The sequence below is a fragment of the Ochlerotatus camptorhynchus genome, unplaced genomic scaffold (assembly GCF_037179485.1).
Source record: "Ochlerotatus camptorhynchus isolate MF236.1 unplaced genomic scaffold, CSIRO-AGI_Acam_v1.1 ptg000569l, whole genome shotgun sequence".
In the NCBI taxonomy this organism is placed as follows: Eukaryota; Metazoa; Arthropoda; class Insecta; order Diptera; family Culicidae; genus Ochlerotatus; species Ochlerotatus camptorhynchus.
This window is the reverse complement of record NW_027041050.1, coordinates 172,872-191,221: the sequence shown is the minus strand read 5'-3', so window position 1 is coordinate 191,221 and position 18,350 is coordinate 172,872. Positions and strand designations below refer to the sequence as shown.

Sequence of the window (18,350 nt, the reverse complement as noted above, 5' to 3'; positions counted from 1 at the left end):
AATCGATGATAATTTTGATCACCATTAAAACAGTTGGAAATTTGTATAATTTTCAATAATGAACTAATGTCAATTAATAAATTGTTCAGTTTAGCACATTTGTAGAAAAAATTGGCTTGTTTAGAATTAAAATCCATCCGCTATGGACAGAGTGAGAAGTGGTCAAAACCTGACCATTTTTCGTCACGCGGCCGATTTTGGTTTTTTGATTGATTGCACCTTCAATATATTGCTGAAAGACGTAATCCTACGTAAAAAAAACAGTACTCACACATTCAATCTTTTAAATAACACGTAACAATCCATGTTTGTTGGCTGGTGGAATATAATTGTGCAATTGGAACCATATTTAATGGAACCGCCCATACCGAGAGACAAATTGCATTTGTCGCAATTGTTCTCCATTTCAGCAGAAGAGTTTGATATATAGTAGTAATTGATGCTATTAAGTTGAGCTTGTGAAATTGGAATCAGTACACTGAAAATCAATGGAATTCGTTCGACAGGTTTATGGAAAATATCTGGATTTTCGATGACCAAACCTATCATGCTTTCATTTCTTTCACAAGCAGCCAAGCATATTGAGTCTCAAATCAGTTCAACAACGATTCGACAAGTGGCTTTAAGGAGGTAAAGTTACTTTAACTGCCTTATATGTAAGTCTTAAAACTTAATTTGTTGACCTTATAGATCGATACCAGATGTTTCTTGGAGTGTTTTCAGACTCAAATATGAACGTCAGATATCTCGGAAGGCTTGGAATGTTTTAGCTGCAATTGAAAAATCTCTCCGGAAAATACCATAACTTTACATTATATAACGAATGATTTGCTTTCATGAAGACCATATAATGCAAAATTATACATGCTCATACCAAATCTCATCAAAAAGGATTAAAGAACAGAACATCGAAGTTTTCCGATCCTGCAAAACCACCTGTGGAAACTATTTGTCAAATCAATTTCATTCCTTTCCAGCAGTCAAACCCAAACCAATCTCGACAAAGCTACCGAAGAGGCCAACCTAACGCATAATAGAACAATAACAGAATAGAAATCTCCATTTTGGTCGATTATCCCATTTCCTGAACCGGAAGTCGGATTGGGGCACAGGTTTTTTTTTTATCATTCTTTTTCACTTTCCCATCTTTCCTCTTGACGAGAGTCGGAATACAATCCATTGGCAAATCCGTTGGTGGCTGAATAAATTCGGTGGATTGAAAATTTGAATAATGTCGTCGGACTGCTTTTCATCCTCCTCACTGGGAACAGAAAAAAAAATTGTGACTCTGTACGAAGGAAACGCACCCGAATGGAACCGTATTGAATTGTATTAAATATAAATAAATGATATTTCAAAGTAGAACGAAATGGCAGTCAAGTTTTCGTATGCAATTTTGCGATTCGTTTCTGGTTCCCGAAACTGGAATTGAAAATATAGAAAATTTCTATGTAAACTTGGCTTTGCATCCGAGGTCCTTTCAGCCACTAGCTTTTTGCTTGCTCGTTCGGTAATTTCGTTACTCATTCTGTGCCTTTCCATTGAATACGAGAATGACATGGATGAAAACAAAATATGATAACTTGTTTGTCGTTGGAAGACGAACGGTTAAATCAATAAATTCTGCAGAATCGTTATCCGAGAGGGATTATTATCGGGAAATATTCGTTTCGTTTTTAGATGTGATGACTTTGCACAGTTGCTAAAATTATTTGAACAAAATTGTCTTTTCTTTTTCATACTTTCAGATTACATCAGCCACCTGGATCTTCTTTTTTTAACTTAATAGATAAAACCGGTTTTTAACGTAACAAAAACAACAAAGATGGCTGCTATCTCGCAATTCCGCAAGAAGAAGCTGCTGTATGTGTTCCATGTGTTTTTCGGTAAGTGAAGGTGCATACAAAGTGATTAAATAAAATATTAAAATATCCAAATCAACCCTTCATTTCGAAACCACAGGATTGATGTATCGTATCCATAATATTGTTTTATTATTGGAATTCCTTCAAGATTCCACATCATATCCTTAAATTTGAACTCATTTAGTCACAACATAAAATTAAATGGAAACTCTAGGCTTTTACGATTTTTCTCTACGGCTACACTTGCTATCTATACTGCCGATTTGCATGAAACTTTGCATAATTGTTTGCAGGGATGGATCGCTCTTTTGGGGCTTTTTCCTGACTTTTCAATTTATAATGTTTACGTTAAATCCAATTGAATTTTCAGCTTACCCATCTTAAAATCGATAGTTTAGATGCGATTAATCTCCCTATCAGATTGCAAAATTTCTGCATAATCTTTTTTACGATAGGTCAACTGAAAATTCCGCTGGATTTTACGTCAGTATTATATAATGGAAAGTAATTTTCAAGTATAGTATAGTATAGTATAGTAAAGTATAGTATAGTAAAGTATAGTATAGTATAGTATAGTATAGTATAGTACAGTATAGTATAGTATAGTATAGAAGGGGGTCAAGGGCCAGGTCTGCGATACTTTTATGCTGTGGCATCACAACATCTTTACCAGCAGATTAAATAAGTTCTGTGTAATCCACGAATATGAAACAGGGCGAGCCATAGTAACATCACCGGCAGTGATGGATAGTTCTTTTGGGACTTTTTCGTTAAACATATTATGCAAAACTCAACCCATATTCTATTCACTTAATCTACAAATTATTTATTAACTTACAAAATGACATTACAAATTTTAATTAAAAAAAAAATTGAATTAAATTCATTTTTCAATAGTTAGAAGGGGAAAGTGTAACAAGGTTACAATTATTCAAAAAATAAGTTAAAATACAGTCCTACACAACCCTATTAAATTACTATTTTCACATGAGCGAATCGCGTTCCACGTCTCTGGATTCAAACCGACAAAGAACGTCAAACGAGAAATTTATATGACGATTAGTAGGTAGAGTTTATGCCACCGGTTAGACTAGATAATAATGTAAAAGTGCGATTTAAAATTTAAAACTATTATTTAGATAGAAACTAAAAAAAACTGCATTCGAGGTTTACGTGGAATACACGTGGGTGATAAGGTTTTCGCCCAGGTAATTGAACATGCATCCCTGCAATTAACCATGAGACATTACAATAAAACACAATTTGTTTGAAGATTTAAACCCTTCAAACAAGGGTGCACCCCTCGGGACGGAAAAATAGAACCGGCCGATCCCGTTCACCAGACCGGCTCGACCGAGCGTCGGAGTCCACGTGTCGGCCGTATTATCGGACAGAACCCCAACGATTTGACGTTGAGGTGAAAATCGTGGTGCAAGCTTCGTTCCCACCGATCGGAAACTCACCTTAGAAGCGTGAAGTAACATTCCTGCGCACTGCAATTATGCTTAGCACTCCGTTCTTCAAGCAAGCTTGTACTTTATTTAGTAAATTGCGCATTGCCATTTCAATTCTTTTTAAGCTTATCACTACCTTCCAATACCATTTCAGTAAGTAAAACACATTATAATAGCATTTGCGTAATCATCTACGTCAATATTTTCATTCCGTTGTTTGGTGTTGTGGAAACTACTTGGGCAACCATTTGGCTGCACTAACTATTGTTTCAGCCAGTAAGCTGAACTGGGTAATGCCCGTCAACAATGGGTCACTATTACAGATGGCACTTATCTAAAAAAAAAACTAGAGAAGCGGGTCACATAACATGGCAAAGTAAGCATAAGATTATTACTCCAAGCAGAGTCACTTTCATGTAGGTGTAAGCTACGGCTTACCTGCCAGCATATAGCTGGCCCGATTTTACCCCGGCGGGCGGCCTCGAGCAAGGGTACTTCCCCCAAAGACGTTCGGATTTGGGTGGGACAAAACAACAAAAGGAAATGCAATTTTAGACGTCTATTCGCTACTTATCTTCTCCTCCTCGCTGTTGCTGCTGCTGTTCGGTGGGGCCCTTCGACGACGGTATGGCGGCGGTTCTGCTGCTACAAAGCACGGACTGTGCTGAGCGGTTTGCTTCTTCGGCTGCTTAGCAGCTGTCCTTTATACTTAGCGCTGGGCTCGTCTGTTGGCGACGTTGGTGACGAATCACCGGATTGCCTACTCGCCGTAGGCAACCCCGGCAGACACCGCAGTGTTTCTGCCCAGGCGAACTCACCTCTGGTATCGCCTGCTTCGTCCTTCTATCCGTTCCGCCTGCTCTGGCGTAAGTGTCGACTCATCTGAGTGCACTTCATCATCCATAACCTGATCAACACAGGGATTTACCAGAGGAAAACAGTTCGAGCCACGGTGGAGTCTACGCGGGTTTTTCGTTCGGAGATGTTTTTTTCTTAGTCCCGAGAAAACGGACTTAACCTGGGAAAAGTTTGCCCAGCCGCGACGCGAGTGCCAGTACGCATCTTCCGTGCCAGTACGCATCGGGCCAGCTATAGGCTGGCAGGTAAGCCGTAGCTTACAATTGGCGCCCAACGTTAAAATACACAAGGAAAAAATATTCTTAAGGAATAAATTTTCTTCCGAGCGTGGGGTACTTCCACCAAAGTTTGGATTTTGGGTGGAATAAACAGTGGTGAGGCTTTTTCCACAATAGGCGCGCTTCATTTCATCGTCTGCAGAACGAGTTGTCGTCATCTCGGAGCACTTTGTTCTCAGAGCGGGGCTTTCAAATCCTCTGAGCCGATTTGGGTTGAGATTCGCAACATTTGATGACCTAAAATCATAGGGAATCGTCAGTAAATGAAAAAGGATCCTTACCGTATCCATACTCCACTCCACAGTTGGCAGGTTTCAATTTATCTCCATATTTTGAATCTGTGATCCATTCATTTTTGAACATGGCACGCAGACCGTTGACGTTGACGGAGTTCGATGAGGCGTATCTGCATCTACGCGTTGATCATTTGCATCCCGACGAGGTTGACTTTGAATTAAACTCCCGTGGTGTTGTCATCCTTCCTGAGTCGGATAAATCGGGATCACAAAGACGTCGTCGTTTGAGGGGATTGCTGAACAGCGAGATAGTGCAAGCTAAGAATGCTGTTCGGTCGTTCAAAGGGGATGCTCAAGTCGAATTCGGGACGTGTCGTGGGAAGTTTGAGTCCATGAGGGAAGATTTACAGTATAGGTGTCCAAATAAGGAGATATTTCGGAGCAGGTTACTTCATTTGGGAGTCCGGCTCCAACTCTTGGAAAAATATGTCGTAGGGGAGGAGTTTTCGGTCACTAGGAAATGTTTACAGGAAGTGATCGCTTTGTGGGACTATCACTTTGGGGACAGTCCTGCCCCTACTCCGCCGACCAACGAGGAAGAAGAGGACGAAGTTGGTGATGATGATTTGGTGGATCAAAATCCTGATCCGGAAATCACATCACAGAACCAAGATGGACAACAAGTTTTTGAAAATCCAAGTGACAAAACCGTAGGAGAAGAACTTTTGAATGTCTTACGTGATATAAGGGCGGAGATTAGAAGCGTACAGGACCAAATCTCGTCGAATGAGTCTCGTAGCGATATACGAGTAAGCTCTCTCCAACGTGCGGTCAAGAGCCTGAGCAGCGAGATAACTGTTATTACGATGATTGCTGCTGATCTAAAGAAAACGAATCAGGAAGTTGAAGAGCTTCGTGATACGGTTTCGGGATTGCAGTGTATCATAAACCAAATTCTTCCACACGTTGTTGTTCAAGATCCGCCGCCCAGAAGGGATGATCTTGGATTGGATGAAATTCCAGAACATCCGGAACTGCATGATGTCCGACAACCAACGGTAGAATCAGACAATCTAGTTGATTTGTTAAGGCAATATTCGATGCCTACAAATAAAGCAAACATTCAGAACATAGGGGATTCTGGTTTGTGGAACAGTTCAAAAAAAATCATCCAACCTGGTTATCATTCTCAGAATCACTTCAAACAACCTACACTCCCGAACTAGACTTACCCAAATCAAGGGAGAAGTGTAGGATCGGTTGAGCCGCCCGCGTACTATCATCGACCATAACGGGTGGCCAACTGGAAGATTCATAAATACGCTGGGAATGATGAAGGGACTGGACTGAATGAGTTTTTAGAAACTGTTCACCACTATGCGGAATCAGAGCAGATTTCGGAAGAGGAACTTTTTAATTCAGCGATGCACTTGTTCATCGGGAATGCTCTGGCGTGGTATAAAGCTATGCGGTCGCAAAAGCGACTCTTCAATTGGAATCATCTTGTATGCGAGTTAAAGGCGAATTTCGTTCACCCGGAACTCGACGCCACGCTGAAGATGAAAGCGTCTCAGCGTCGCCAACAACGGAACGAATCCTTCCAGCAGTTTTACCTGGAAATGGAGTCAATTTTCCGAGCCATGACTACGCCACTATCCCCGAGCGAGAAGCTTGACCTTCTCAAGCGTAACCTTAGGCCTGATTATAAACAAGTGCTTAAAGGGTGATACGGTCAAAATTTGGTCAATATCAACTTGACGTATTTCTTTCAATTTTGCATTTAAAAAACCTGAACACCCCTTCTTTTGAAGGTGTGTGTGTGTAGAATGTTGCTCCTATTTTGATTTTGGAATTCACTCTTCAGTTGTCAAAATGCCGTCCAAGCAAGAAGAGCAGCGTATCAAAATTTTGCTCGCGCATCGCGAAAATCCGAGCTATTCGCACGCAAAGTTGGCAAAATCGCTGAAAATTGCCAAATCAACCGTTACAAATGTAATTAAAGTGTTTGGGGAACGTTTGTCGACAGCCAGGAAGTCTGGATCGGGGGGAAATCGAAAACCGGAAGCCGCTGAGACGACAAAGAGAGTTGCCGGTAGTTTCAAGCGAAACCCTAACCTCTCTCTCCGAGATGCCGCAAATAAGCTGGGTGTATCGTCTACAACCGTGCATCGAGCCAAAAAACGAGCCGGACTATCGACTTACAAGAAGGTAGTGACTCCAAATCGCGATGATAAACAAAATACGACGGCCAAAGCGCGATCCCGGAGGCTGTACACGACGATGCTGACGAAGTTTGACTGCGTGGTAATGGACGACGAAACCTACGTCAAAGCCGTTCCGGGACAGGAGTTTTATACGGCAAAAGGAAGGGGAAAGGTAGCAGATGTTTTCAAGCACATGAAACTGTCAAAGTTCGCAAAGAAATATCTGGTTTGGCAAGCCATCTGTACCTGTGGCTTGAAAAGCAGCATTTTCATAGCTTCCGGGACTGTCAACCAAGAAATTTACGTGAAAGAGTGTTTGAATAAACGTCTGCTGCCGTTCCTGAAGAAACATGGTTGTTCCGAACTGTTTTGGCCGGATTTGGCATCTTGCCATTACGGTAAAAAGGCCATGGAGTGGTACGCCGCCAACAACGTGCAGGTGGTTCCCAAGGACAAGAACCCTCCCAACACGCCAGAGCTCCGCCCAATTGAGAAATACTGGGCTATTGTCAAGCGGAACCTAAAGAAGACCAAAAAAACTGCTAAGGGCGAGCAGCAGTTCAAGGCAAACTGGCTTTCTGCGGCGAAGAAGGTGAACAAGGTGGCTGTACAAAATCTGATGGCAGGGGTCAAGCGTAAGGCCCGGCAATTCGGATTTGGAAAAGCGGAAGCCTAACTGAATATTTTTCCTGAATTTTATACTAATTGAACTTGAAAAAGAAATTTAATTTGATTTTTTAAATAAACGATTTCACCGATTTACACGCGTTTTCCCTTGACCAAATTTTGACCGTATCACCCTTTATTTCCAAACCGGTGAACACGCTTGCTGAGTTACTTGGTCTCGGTAAAACAATAGATTCTCCAATCTACCACAAAGTATTTGGAAGTCCAAAGGAAGTTGCTGTAGTTGCCGAAAGACCTGCATATGGTAATTCGAAACCGAACCAATCCCAGCACCGTTTCCACAAAAGCTGCTAAATCAAAAACATTTTACAACAAGAGTGCCTCTGGAGCCTCACAGCAGAATAATAAACCGTCTTCCATTCAATCCAAAGATATAAGTGGACAGACGAATAAAAATCTCCCTGAGAAAGCATACCAGAATTCCAAATCCACACAGTCACAGAAAACCATCATTTGTTTAGATTTCTTGGTGGATCATCATCGTCCACCAAACCTCGGGGTTTGTTATAATTGCGGAACTAAAGGACACGAGCACGAAGAGTGTTCCAAACCCAAACGTGTATTCTGTGTACTGTGTGGATTCAAGGGATTCAAAGCTTCTCGGGGCCCCTACTACCTAAAAAATGGGATTCGGTTCAATTGAAGCCGCAATTGGAACCTGAACAGCGCACCATCGAACAACTAGCCATACCTCCGGAGATCTTTGAACATTTTCGACCGTCCTGCGGAGAAGACTACAACGACCACTTGTCAGTACAAACCATTATTTTCAATCATCCTTTGGACAATCGACCATTCGTGTTAGTTGAAATCCATGGATACGAGTTCGCCGCTTTGCCCGACAGTGGCAGCAATGCCACAGTTATGAGTATGTGACAATTTCAGAGAATTTCTCCCAGTCTTTTGAAGGATTTAGACCAACCGTGTAAACTGCGCTCGGCCAATGGTCAAATCATGCCAGTTCAAGGGCAGTGTTATTTCCCTTTTACCTTCAAAGGCAAGACAAAGGCCGTCTGTACTCTAGTGGTCGAAAATTTAAGTGTGGACTGTCTGTTGGGAATGGACTTTTGGCGAGCCTTCGGAATTACTCCGGAAATACATGATTGTGCTCTGGTAAATCTCTGTGTTGATCAGGTTATGGATGATGAAGTGCACTCGGATGAGTCGACACTTACACCAGAGCAGGCGGAACGGATAGAAGAAAGTTACGAGCCACGGTAGGAAATCGACGCGTTTTTTGCCCCGTCCGTTTTAAGTGAAAACGAGAAGTTGGAGTGCCGTTTTCGTGGCGTGTGTCCGCTGGAGGGATAATTCCCAGCACCGTCGCGTGAAAGTTACGTCGTTTCCCCGAAAAGTGCCGTGGTTCGTGAGCTGAAGTGAAGGGTGTCGAATCGCCGCCAAGGGAAGCTAAATTTCGACGATTTTTCCGCTTCCCGGCTAAACCCCAAGGATCCCCGAACACCCACCGTCCTTAATGCGGTGGCTCAGCCAGTAGAGCCAGTCTCGCCACCGCAGTTAAGAGCCAAGGAGGGACAAAGCAGGTCGAACCGAAGGAGCGTTCACCTGGGTAGTGCACTGCGGTGACTACCGGGACCATCTACGGCGAGTAGTTGGTCCGGTGATTCGTCACCATCGTCGCCGAGGGGGTTCCGATAAAGGAACCTTGCTCATCCCCCCCGCTAAACGCCAAGGACCACTGCTACGCAGCTAACGTGAAGCAGTACGATCTGTAACCGCCGCCGCTATCGTCGAAGGGCCCCACCGAGTGACACCGAGGACAACGAGGAGAAAAGGGAAAGGTTAGAGGATAATAGACGTCTTAAATTGTATTTTTCTTTTTCTTTTCTTATCAATCCATCCAAATCCGAACGTCTTTGGGGGAAGTACTCTGCTCGTAGCCGCCCCGCCGGGGTAAATCGGGCCAGCTATAGGCTGGCAAGTAAACCGCAACTTACATAGGGTAGAGAACTACTTCGGCCTAATCGCTCAGTTTGGGTCTATCGAGCAGTAAACATCAAATAAATCTATGATTCTATGAACATGTCAAACAAACGTTTGGTACGACCCAAGTAACAATTGTAGTTTTATGAGGGTTCTGTAGCCCATGATTTAGACTTGTAGAGTGCTTTAAAACCTCAACAAAACTTGCAATGCTACTTGGGGATGCTTCTGCTCAATAGCTGCAAGACGAAGTATTGAAGAACGTAAAATACGATCTCTAAAGTGTACAAAAGGCACACGCGAATTAACTTTTCTTTCCGTTCGATTGAACCGCCAGAAGCAGTTTTGCATTTTCAACAATAAACGAATATTTCGCGACCTCTTATCAGAACTAACGGTACATATGGAAAGGGTAATAAATTTGGAAGCCATCTGTTATAATAACATTCCGTTTGCTGCTAAACTACGCTAGATTAAGAAATACTAAGTGCGGGTTGGGCTTAATAGGCTGGGAATGGGGTAGTTAACCCTATCATAATTTTATACTTAACTAGCGTCTTAAGTTTTTCGTTCGTCGCCAGACTGTAATATCCATCGTTCTGTGGTACTTGATGTACCACAGTAAACTTCTGGCTCGTCTCACGAACCAGCCGGTATATATTGATCATGAAAATAATAGAGTATGCTACAGAATGTACATTTTTATTCAAAGTAAAGAATCATTTCTAATAGAGTATCTTCAGTATCCAGGCTTGTTCAATCGTCGATCGTAGTTTGTTGTTGTCGGTGGCCATAGAGCGACCGTTTTTGCTTACTACGAAGAAAATCGTGGGTTAGAACCCAAGCCCTTTACTTTACTGAGTTGATAGGGTTGCGTTATTTGCTTACCATGCTCTAAAAGATCGTATCACTTTCCAAAATGAATCCAGTCCATCCCGTGACAACCGTGGAGATGCAGAGGTGTTCTCGGCCGTGGCCGGCGCTGTTATTAACCTGTAAAGTATTGATTCATCGAATTCGCCCCATTCCTATGGTTCTTTGTGCAAATGTCGCTGGATCTGGTCAACCACGAAGTAGTAACCACGAAATGTATGTCGTCAATGTTCATGTAACAATGTCTGTTTAATTGGCACAATTGCTGGAAACCTAAACATTTTCTCGACTGAAATTTTTCCATTTTCAACTGTGGACGCGTTCAGGGTTCAAAAAAAGTTACAACAAGAACGTAACAAGCCAAATAGACCCTCCGGACTACTATGTCGCTTCTATCAGTTTTCCGGCAACCTTTTCTTTCCCATGTTATTAAAGTAGCCTATACTTTTATTACATTCTTCCACTCGTGTACGATATAGGACAAGTCATCAAAATTTCATACGAGCGCTGTATTATTTCATTATATCTTTCATCAGTTTCTTCACAAAGTGAAAAACAAAAGCCCCCTTGTGTTTGAGCCCATTCACCAATCAGGCAGAAAATTATAAATGACAGCTTGCTTTTTGATGTGGAAACTTTATGTTTTATGGCGTTTCGGACTACCACCACCGTCCCGTAACGTAGATTCACATCGCCCAACATATAGCTCCCTACATGACCGTCAAATGCTGCTGATCAGCTTATACAACGATGATTTTATTACTCGGGCAAGGGACACATCAGAGCGTATAATCAGCAGAAAATTCGACTTTGATTGATTCCGGCTTCTTGCTGGGAGGAGAATTTCCGTAATACGGATCCGGTGTTTTAGTCGTCCCCACCACAGATATTTTTCTCTGAGCTGGTGGAGGAAACTGTCTAAAAATATCTAGTTGGTTCTTTTTTCTTTCGTTGGTGAAATTTTGGAAACAAGGAATTTTCCTAGGAGGGAAGAATGTTCATGTGGGGGAAATTTACGGCAATCTCCTTCATTTCCGTCCAGGTGCTGTATGCTTCACCGGATGGAGTGAGTTGGATACATTTCTTTGGAGTAGAAATGGTACTCGCAAGTAAAAAGGATCATTTTCAGTAAGGTGTCATCATGGCCAAGGAAGACATATGTGAAAATTTATGGCCCTTGATAAAGTGCGATGCGGTATGGCTTTCATTTTTGTATGTGCCTGCTGAAGCATATGAGCAAATGCAAAAATAGGGCAAATTCATCACATGAAGAAATGCTTTGAACAGCATACCTAGAGATGAGTAAACGAATAATGCCTTGTTCAGACTACAGAGTTATAACATGTTATAGCGCTATCTTGATGGTGGTTTCTGTGTTATTTGACAACCGTTATAACATATTATAACTGCTCAGTCTGGACCGCGCCTCTCGCGCAACATTTCGGTTTTCTCTTTTGTTAATAACGCGACTGCGAAAGCAATTCCTGAGTTATTTGTTTCAGATATTGTCATTACACCTGACAATTGAGAAACCCCTCTAGCGAAAAACGGGTTTACTCACGTTCTTTACGTTATACATTAGACTGATGCAAAATTTGAAATTTTCACTCCACAGTGCTCAAACGGTTCCAAATTGGGTCCTGATTATCCTCCCAAAATTTGAAATCATTTAGTAAGAAACTGACTTGGCACAAAACATTTGAAGATTACATGGAAATCACTATGGGAAAACCATAATTTCGGTTCATATCTATCCCAAAATTTCCCAGTTCACTGTGCAAAAATGATAGCTGCGCTTGTTGAACATTTTTCCAGCTACAACTTTTCGATCAAATGTACGGAACGAAAGTTATTAATGATTCAAGTCACTGATTTTTTCCTTGATTTGTTTTCCGTGCTGAGCATCAATGCTACCGACGTCAGGGAGGCAGCTCCCATACCTGGACCCTACCTATCGACCCATCAACTCATGAACCGGTGACCAACGGCTTTACTTCCCTTGAGAAAGAAGGCGTGATTAGAAATTTTATGCCTCAGAACATCCCGGCAGCGCCGACTGGTATTGAACCCAGCCCTGCTGGAGTGAGAGATAATCACGCATACCACTTCACCACCGGGCCGCTTGTTTGTAGCTGATCAAAGCTAAAGATGTATATATTTTTTAATAAGTATCTTTTCAACAAAATAGATAGGGGTAATGGCTCTAGTGTTGGCCTATGGATCTAAGATTGGGCCCATCGCTAAAATTCTGCTATTTATTAATCAAAATCTCTTCCTCGTGCGATTGTGCTCAAATTAGCAATAAGTTGAGGGCAGAATTTTGAATTTCAGTTACAAAATATTAGCCATGGAGGAGGAGATGTAAAGGAATCACCCACGTTGATACATTTACGTTGGTTTTATTTTAATGTAAATATCAGAAAGCCAGTCCTGTATTATCCGGCTAAGCTTTTTACACTTCTCAAGCGAGCGTTTTGCCGGCTCTCAACTTAGTGTTCTATATGCACTTTCACAGTTATAATTGAGAGCTTTCTATGCCATCCAATGCATGCATTTGTAAATTGTGTGGCAAGCAAAATGATACTCTATGACCAGGGAAGTCGAGATAATTTCCATCCCGAATCGAACCCACCGCCTCCGGCTTGGTAATACCGTACCTTTAACGACTAGGCTATCGATCAGCCCTTTATAGCAATGGAAAGGAAAAACTCTTCCGAAAATTCCAAATACCATTCTACTCGGCTCACGTTGAACATTCATTGCTATTGTCCAGTCAGCAGAGCAACAGCATCCCCCAACTGGTGGACGCCCAGCCAGCGAAACACTTTCTAGCATTCCACTCTACAGAGAAAAATGCATCTCCTCTTTGATTGGATTGCTGCACCCGAACCGGGTGCACTTACCTAGCTCTTTGTAGAGTGTAGAACATTAGAAAGAAACGATTATTCAACGTGTCCCTCCTCGAGTTCACTACATTCACTTCCTTTTTTTATTCCGAGCTTCTCAACCAGTAAAATGGATTACTAGCTTCCATCCAGAATGGATGGTTTGATTTTTTTTTCTCATTGCTTACACTTGTAGCAGTAACAAGTGAACTTCTGGGTCAATCTCGAACCGGGAGATAGGAATCGGGTTTCAAGGGCGGTTGAACCTGTACACATAGATAGAATGGTCCGGTGGATCCAGAACCGAGTGCAAGAGAAATGTAATCGAGTTGAGTGATTTGAATAATCGGTTTAGAATAAGCTTCCGCTAGTCAGTATGTGATCGATTAGATTTTTTAACCTGAAAGGCAGGCCAACACTTTGAATAATTGATTGATTTGGTTTTACGCTGTTTCAGAGTACGCTATTATTCATGTCTAATTGCTCCAATTCGCTTATTTTCAGATATCAACCAGAGTGGAGAGATCGACCGCAAGGATTTCGAACTTGCTATTAACGTATGTACCCCAGCAGCGGAAACCTTTTCCAGTTTTCCCATTGTTAACGTGATTCATGTTTCAAAATCCAACAGAAAATTTGCGAACTCCGCGGCTGGCCGGAGGGACATGCCAAGAACAAGGAAACCCATGATGCCATGTTCAAAATTTGGGACGGCCTGCGGACGAAGGCCGACAAGGATAACGATGGCCAGGTAAGCAGCGTTTTCTTTTTTAACCGAATTTATTGGTGTCCAATGATGCGCATCATTTCCTGTTCGCACTGGGGAAGATGAATGGGATGAGCCATCCTGGAAGATGGGACCTAACGAGGGTCTTTAAACAAATTCGTTAGCAAATTGACATTGAAGTTAAGTGGTTTGCCTTCGTCACCTTGTTAGAAGAAAGCAAGAGGTTGATTTAACTACTTTATCTCCCTTTGGGGTAATGTAGATAGCCGATGAAGTAAATTTCATATCGACGATTTTATTTTCAGGATGATACACATTTGATTGTGTTTGAAATCTTCAATATTTTGACATTTTCCTTCGGCATATGCAGGTTGACAGGTAGTTTATTACTTATCTGAAACAGGGAGACAGAGAACCTCAAACCATGCAACAAATTTTAACTTGGAAGAGGACCTCAATTATTGAGGCTATCCTACAGTTGAATCGCATTAGCGACAATTAAAAACCAATATGCAATTTAGAATAAAATGTTAAAATCAGTTAGCAGTATGTGCTATCGATGAGCTCACAATCATTATAAAAATCAACAGTATCAATTGGCGTCTTGCAGTGAAACTATTCCAAGCTTTCGCCACCTACATTTCGAAGTTAGAACTACTAGAAGGAGGATAGTTTCCAAATTTTCCAAGTAAAACAGACGATTTTTGGGGTAAATCGGTCCATAAAGAAAAACTAATAATTTCCCGTGGAAACTTTTGCTTGAATCTTGTAAGAAAACGTGTTGAAAACTAACTGTTATTATTTCGGTATGGATCCGAGATGTTTTCATGGAAAATTATGCATAACAAGTTTGCACCCACAGGGAGAGGTTACCTCCTGCGCAGCTGCATTTTTCGGAAAATGGTGAATATGTGCGATTTCCACTAAGATGAAAGTGAAAATTAATTGAATTTACTTAGGAAAGGTTGTATCATGCTGGTGGTAATGGAGAATTGGTTGTATAGGACGCCAATATTCAATAAATGTTCAATTGTTTCACAATTTTCAACGGAAAACGCATCTGAACTTGATTTACTCAACACGCACCATACTATAAAATGGTGCTAGATTGTCTTCAAAGCGATAACAAGATGACAAATCATCTTTATTTTGAGTAATTGAGCAATTTACTCCTGTTTACATCATATTAACGATGCAGCATTGATGGAGCCGTGAAATGAAATGAATATATCTTATGAAAGTTAGCCTGGAAAAGTCAAAGATGCACATCAGTCTGATCGTAAAAAAGTTTTTTTCTTCCATTCGAATGTTATATTGGAAGGATTTTACGCAGGCTTGATGAAAATCATGATTTAATGCTAATTTTCACGAATTGTATATGCAGTCTGTCAACATTATCATCATCATGCAGTGGCGACATCTGCGTTGAGCTTTTGCGGCAATCTCCCAATAAGAACCTATATATTTTAAGATATTTCAAGCACAACTTAGGCATTAGATTGAAAAACATAAGAACTTATGTACAGTCATGTAGCCCAGAGGTATTGCTACACAAAATATCCAGTAACATTTTTTACCATCTGCTACCCCCGCTTAGTTATAAACGCTTGATCATAATTAAACCTTTTGAACAAAATCATGTAAGTTTCTACGATATGTAGCGCACACGTTGTTTAACGCTTGATTTAGCATACATACATTTACACAACATTTCATGTCAATTTGAGCGCAATTTCGCATAAACCAGCATTGTTGCATACAATTTATTATTTTTTTTATATCAAACAGTTGCACAAATTTATAAGTGGTAAAACTTCTAGACCATTGGTTGTATTGCCACCTCCGCCCGCTACCGTATTGACCGAGCTGTGGAATTGACCACGGCCTGTTAGATATAAATCGCACTATCTCCAATATCTAAAACTGTCCTGGCCACATCCTTTCAACTGCTGGGGCTGAGAAGGATTGTTAGTTGGACACTTACTTATGAGAGATGCAGAGATTTTTGCGACATGAGTCACATGAGTATGAAGGTTTTGTTAGTGGGGAAGGCAAAGCCATAGGATACAGTGGTGGGTTGAAAAGTAAGCTCCTTGGAATGATTTTTTTTTATGTTTTTTTATTTAGTTTTATTCAATATAGGGTAGAGAACTACTTCGGTCTAATCGCCCATTTTGGGCCTATCGAGCAGAAAACTGCAAATAAATCCATGATTTCAGAGTTAACAAGTCAGTTATGCGTTTGGTACGATGCTTTAGTTAATAAGCTACCGAACGAAGTCAATGAGAACGCGTGATATAAAAGTTTGCACCGATTATTCCCAAAAACAAAAGAAGCGCTCCAACCGAATCCATTTTTATCTTCATCCGATAGGCCGAAGTGAATTCATTGGCGTTTCAATGGCGTTTCAATGCGTTAGGCCGAGTTTAGAATCCGTAGGCCGAGTTTGGCGTCAAAAAGCAGTGTTAGACTATTGACAATATCTCAACGATGTGTTTCTCTTTATCAAATCTTACGGTACATAAATTTGGAAGCCATTAGTAATAATAACATTCCGTTTGATGCTAAACTGCGCTAGACTAAGAAAGACTAAGTGCGGGTTGTGCTTAATAGGCCGAAAATGGGGTATTTAACCCTAGTTCCCTTTTAGCTCGATACACTTATTCCAGCGATTTTCCAACTTCATGAACCCATCCGAAAAGTTTTTTTTCTTTATTCAGGAGATTTTTTGCCGTATGGTTCATCTCCGGAAAATTACTTTTCCATCCGAAAAGTAATTTTCCGGAAGGTCTGCAAAATACTCCTCCGCGGCGACGATGATTTCCTCACGTGAGCTGATTTTTTTTTATTGATGAGCAATTTTTTGAGGTTTGGGAAGAGATAATAGTCTGAGCGTGCCAAATCGGGTGAATACCGTGGATGCTGAAGCAATTGGAGCCGTAAGTCATTGATTTTAGCAGTGGTTGCGATGCAGATGTGCGTCGGTACATTGTCCTGCAAAAACAATTTTTTTTCGCTTGATGTGAAGCCATTTTGCAGCGATTTCGGCCTTCAATCGCTCCAATAATGCACATTAATACTCGCTGTTGATGGTTTTTCCTTTTTCGAGGTATTCCACGAAGAGTATGCCATGATAATCCCAGAAAACCGACGCCATAACCTTTCCGACCCATCGAGCCTCTCTCGGCCGCTTCAGTCCATTGCTGGGCACTCATTCTGTTCTATGGGGTGTAATAGTGGATCCAGGTTTCATCAAAAGTTACCAATCGACGTCAAAAGTTCGCCCGATTCCGCATGAGAAAATCTAAACACTCTTTCTAAGTGCTCGTTAGTGTTTTTCGTCAGTGTGTTGGTGCAAAGAGTGCCCAATGCTTCTCAGTGCAGTGTGTTGAACTTTCAGCACTATCACAGGGACTTCGTAGTTAGCCATGATGAGCGTTGTGAGGACAACGAACTGGATACTGCATTCTCGTGACTCTCAATCACCAACTACCGTGGAGGTAAGACGTGCGGCGATATCGGGCAGATTCCTTTCCGGCTGATGGTCAGTTATTCACAATGGCGACCCTGTCAGGAGTTGCAACAATCCACCTTTTCTGCAACGGAAAATCAGAACCTCGATTAGAAGCCGGAAAAGAATCACCCAATGTTTTCAACACAGCAAAAAAAAAAATAATGTGAGGTTAGATTGCGCGGATTGAAAAATCGCGTTTCGTTTTTATATATGAATTACGTTGGGGAGCTTCAGGATTGTTTAAAAAAAATAAACTAACTTGTACTCTTCACGTTAAACATCTAACTAAGACTGACTTTATTCTAAATACCTTTTACGTACAGAAGCCTAACTTTATAAACGGTCCCTAGCTAAAGTGATGACACTTTGAAACATGATCGCGTCGTCCGGTGGCTGGCTGCTGATGCGGTGAGTCTTAGGTCGGCGGTTACTTGCTTTCGTGGAATCTGATGACGGTGGGCAAACCATGCGCTCGTGGTTTATGGCAACTGATCCAATGCGGCTAACGAGGCTGATATTTGTTGTTGTTGTTGTTGCTGTTGTACATTCCTGATGTTATCTATAACACTCGACAGATCAGGAATAGGGTATATTGATTCTGTAACTTATGCATAAAACGCAAATCTACTAAGATTGTGGACACAAGATGAGCGGATCATATAGGTCGCGCATTGGGAAAGCGGACATACAAAGTCGCGTAAGCGGATCAAAACATCGCGCATTTGAAAAGCGGATCGGTAAGGTCACGCATTGATGAAATAATGATAATAAGTTTCTATCAGCGGATCTTACGATCGCACATTTGAGAGCGGATCGCAAACATCGCGC

General features: G+C 41.5%; 1 protein-coding gene across 1 annotated transcript in view; it reads left to right on the top strand.

Moving 5' to 3' along the window:
• The first annotated feature begins 1,779 nt into the window (after nt 1–1,779).
• The window catches only part of LOC135713574 (calexcitin-1-like), a 74,678-nt gene continuing 58,107 nt past the window's right edge, over nt 1,780–18,350 (top strand). Inside the window, exons 1-3 of the mRNA XM_065236704.1 lie at nt 1,780–1,886; nt 13,786–13,838; nt 13,913–14,032. Coding sequence (XP_065092776.1) covers nt 1,826–1,886; nt 13,786–13,838; nt 13,913–14,032 — 234 coding nt within the window. The 5' untranslated portion in view covers nt 1,780–1,825. The remainder of the gene's footprint in view (nt 1,887–13,785; nt 13,839–13,912; nt 14,033–18,350) is intronic.